Source organism: Sinocyclocheilus anshuiensis, unplaced genomic scaffold (genome assembly GCF_001515605.1).
Source record: "Sinocyclocheilus anshuiensis isolate Anshui unplaced genomic scaffold, SAMN03320099.WGS_v1.1 scaffold670, whole genome shotgun sequence".
Taxonomy (NCBI): domain Eukaryota; kingdom Metazoa; phylum Chordata; class Actinopteri; order Cypriniformes; family Cyprinidae; genus Sinocyclocheilus; species Sinocyclocheilus anshuiensis.
The window spans coordinates 202,050-204,479 of NW_015546062.1; the positions used below are offsets into that span (position 1 = coordinate 202,050).

Here is a 2,430-nt window from a genome sequence, read left to right on the forward strand (position 1 = left end):
AAATAAAAAAATAAAAAATATCAATCATTTAATCATTAAGTATTTTATTCATTGCACGTCCAGCGTACATGCAGTATATACAGTACACACAGTTATATGTACAGACACAAATGAAAGAAACAGGCAAAATTAGAAAGCGTTAGTTTACATTGGTAAAGCAAACTGTGTTTTAATTTCAAATGCACATTCATGATCACATTTCAGTATTTTATTTGAATCATAATTACAAAAAAATCATAAGTACAATTATGTTTACTTTATCTATTTATTTTTTAGTACTACAAGACATGTTTTCTGCATCAAAACAGTTATTATATGATTTGTAAGCTTGATCTGAGGTTCCTTTTTCTGCATATTAGGCAAGCTGTGACACAGAAAGAACACATTTGGTGTCTTCTGCCATCTCATTGAGTCCCATGTTAAGCAGGTAGTGCACAGAAGCGACGGCCGTTCCTCCTGCTGGTAGAGCTCCTCCTGGCAGCAGAGCCATTACGGTCCACAGTGTCTTGGCTATAGCAATCTTTGGTTTAGACAGCATATCAATCACAATATCCTCAGTGGCCCCCTCTTTGAAGCGTGATGTCTTAGCGGTTTTTAGCTGCTCCACCGGTTTGTTCACTCGGTCTGATAACGCCTCTAGAGCCTGATTTGATAAGCCGAAGCCTGTGAAGACTTGCTGAAAAAACTTCTTCATGATGCCATAATCACAGACCAGTGACAATCCCAGGATGGGAGCTATCGCCCCGACTCCCGCCGCAAATGCGTTTAGCCAAATAATTTTCTTGTAGTGTGTTTTTTTCTTTGTGAGGGTCTCTAGAGAATAAACGGGCAGAGACTGAATGAGAGCAAATTTCTTGTTCTCTGGGAGTTCATCTTCGAGGGTGTTGATCAGCTTCTGAAAGTCATATTTTTCCAAATTAAATGAAGATACCAGGAATATTTTGGGTATTCTGACTCTCAATAGGTTCACCTTACAATCATCTCGATTGTTTTCGAGCAACATCCGCTCATCAAAGTTTCTTTTGTGTGATTCAGCACGAATGTCGTTGTCAATTTTAGTGTGAATGAAATAAAATAGCTTCTTGCTCTTCTTGATCGCTCTGGCCAGCTCGATGTCGTTCTCCTTAAATCTTTCAGAGGTCACTATGAGAAAGAAGTCATACGTGTGGAAATTGACATCTTTCAGGTACTTCTTTGCTCTAAATTTTGGACTGCCATTTCCAGGCAGGTCCCAGATCTTCACATTTGGCATGGAGGGATGGGGGTACATGTTGGGCTTCATGGTAGTCTCAGTTGTTCCTGTGGGAGCTGCGTCCTTATCATCATTAGGAAGGCCTCTGAGAGCGTTGACTAAGGAAGACTTCCCTGCCCCTGTCATCCCGGTTACAGCAATGTTAAGTGTAACATTCTCTAACTCCTTAAGTTTACTTTTCAGTTTGTTTGTTTTCTCTGCAAGTGGAGAGTCAATTATTTCCTGTAATTCTGAGCCAAGAGAGTCTGAATCTTCTGTGTTCACTGTGGCATTAGACAATATGTCTACAAACTCTCTGGAAACCACATAAACATTTTTATTTTTATCCTCTACCTCTGGCTTTTTAATGTCTTTTTCTTTAGGTTCGTCAGGACATTTTGTTTTTACATTTTTCTCAACTATTTCCAGTTTTCGCAGCATATTTCTTGGACTGATTGCTGGATATATAGAGCGTGGTGATTAAGCTTTTTTGTCTTTAGTCTCGTCTATGCTGAAAGTTTGTGATGTAGTTGATGATGATCCAGATGACTGACTGGAGCGATCATCTTCATTATAGGGATTTATCACATCTGTCATAGTAGCTCTATAAAGAAATAATGAATTAATGAAATCATATTTGATTCAAATAAATTAATAATGTTAAGCACAGAAAAGCACCTTATATAAGGATGATGCATGTAACACACACAAAAAAAGTTTTTATTTTAACCCACAGCTGTGAGTAGCAAATTCTCCGCTCAGCCTCTGGAAGCTTCAATACTGTCCACTGCAACATATAGTGGGACTGAATCATAAAGACAAACGTCTCACTGTTATGGTCATTTCATAACTAATCTGAAAGGCAAAAAAATCAACATGTTGCATCCGTTCCTTAATTGCATAAAACACAACATAAATTAGATATTTTTGCAGAACTGCTTAAAGTCCAATGATAGCTATTTATATTCCTTTAAACTTGGCTGTAGTTCTTCAAATTATTATTATTTTTGGGGGGGGGGGGGGGGCATATCAATCACAATATCCTCAGTGGCCCCCTCTTTGAAGCGTGATGTCTTAGCGGTTTTTAGCTGCTCCACCGGTTTGTTCACTCGGTCTGATAACGCCTCTAGAGCCTGATTTGATAAGCCGAAGCCTGTGAAGACTTGCTGAAAAAACTTCTTCATGATGCGATAATCACA

At 38.6% G+C, this 2,430-nt stretch overlaps 1 protein-coding gene across 1 annotated transcript; it reads right to left on the reverse strand.

Moving 5' to 3' along the window:
* Nucleotides 1-346: 346 nt before the first annotated feature.
* LOC107699447 (interferon-inducible GTPase 1-like) lies at nt 347-2,045 on the reverse strand. Its single transcript, XM_016500704.1, has 3 exons — nt 1,966-2,045; nt 1,720-1,835; nt 347-1,689 (listed from the first exon to the last, which is right to left on the reverse strand). Exons 1-3 carry the CDS (start codon nt 2,043-2,045, stop codon nt 356-358), a joined length of 1,530 nt encoding a protein of 509 aa, XP_016356190.1. The 3' UTR covers nt 347-355.
* Between the last annotated feature and the right edge of the window lie 385 nt (nt 2,046-2,430).

Coding starts and splice junctions, on each gene's coding strand:
- LOC107699447 (XM_016500704.1), bottom strand. CDS start 2,045: ATGATTCAGTCCCACTATATGTTGCAGTGGACAGTATTGAAGCTTCCA. Junction 1,836..1,965: donor AGAATTTGCTACTCACAGCT/GTGGGTTAAAAT, acceptor ATTTCTTTATAG/AGCTACTATGACAGATGTGA. Junction 1,690..1,719: donor AGACGAGACTAAAGACAAAA/AAGCTTAATCAC, acceptor CTATATATCCAG/CAATCAGTCCAAGAAATATG.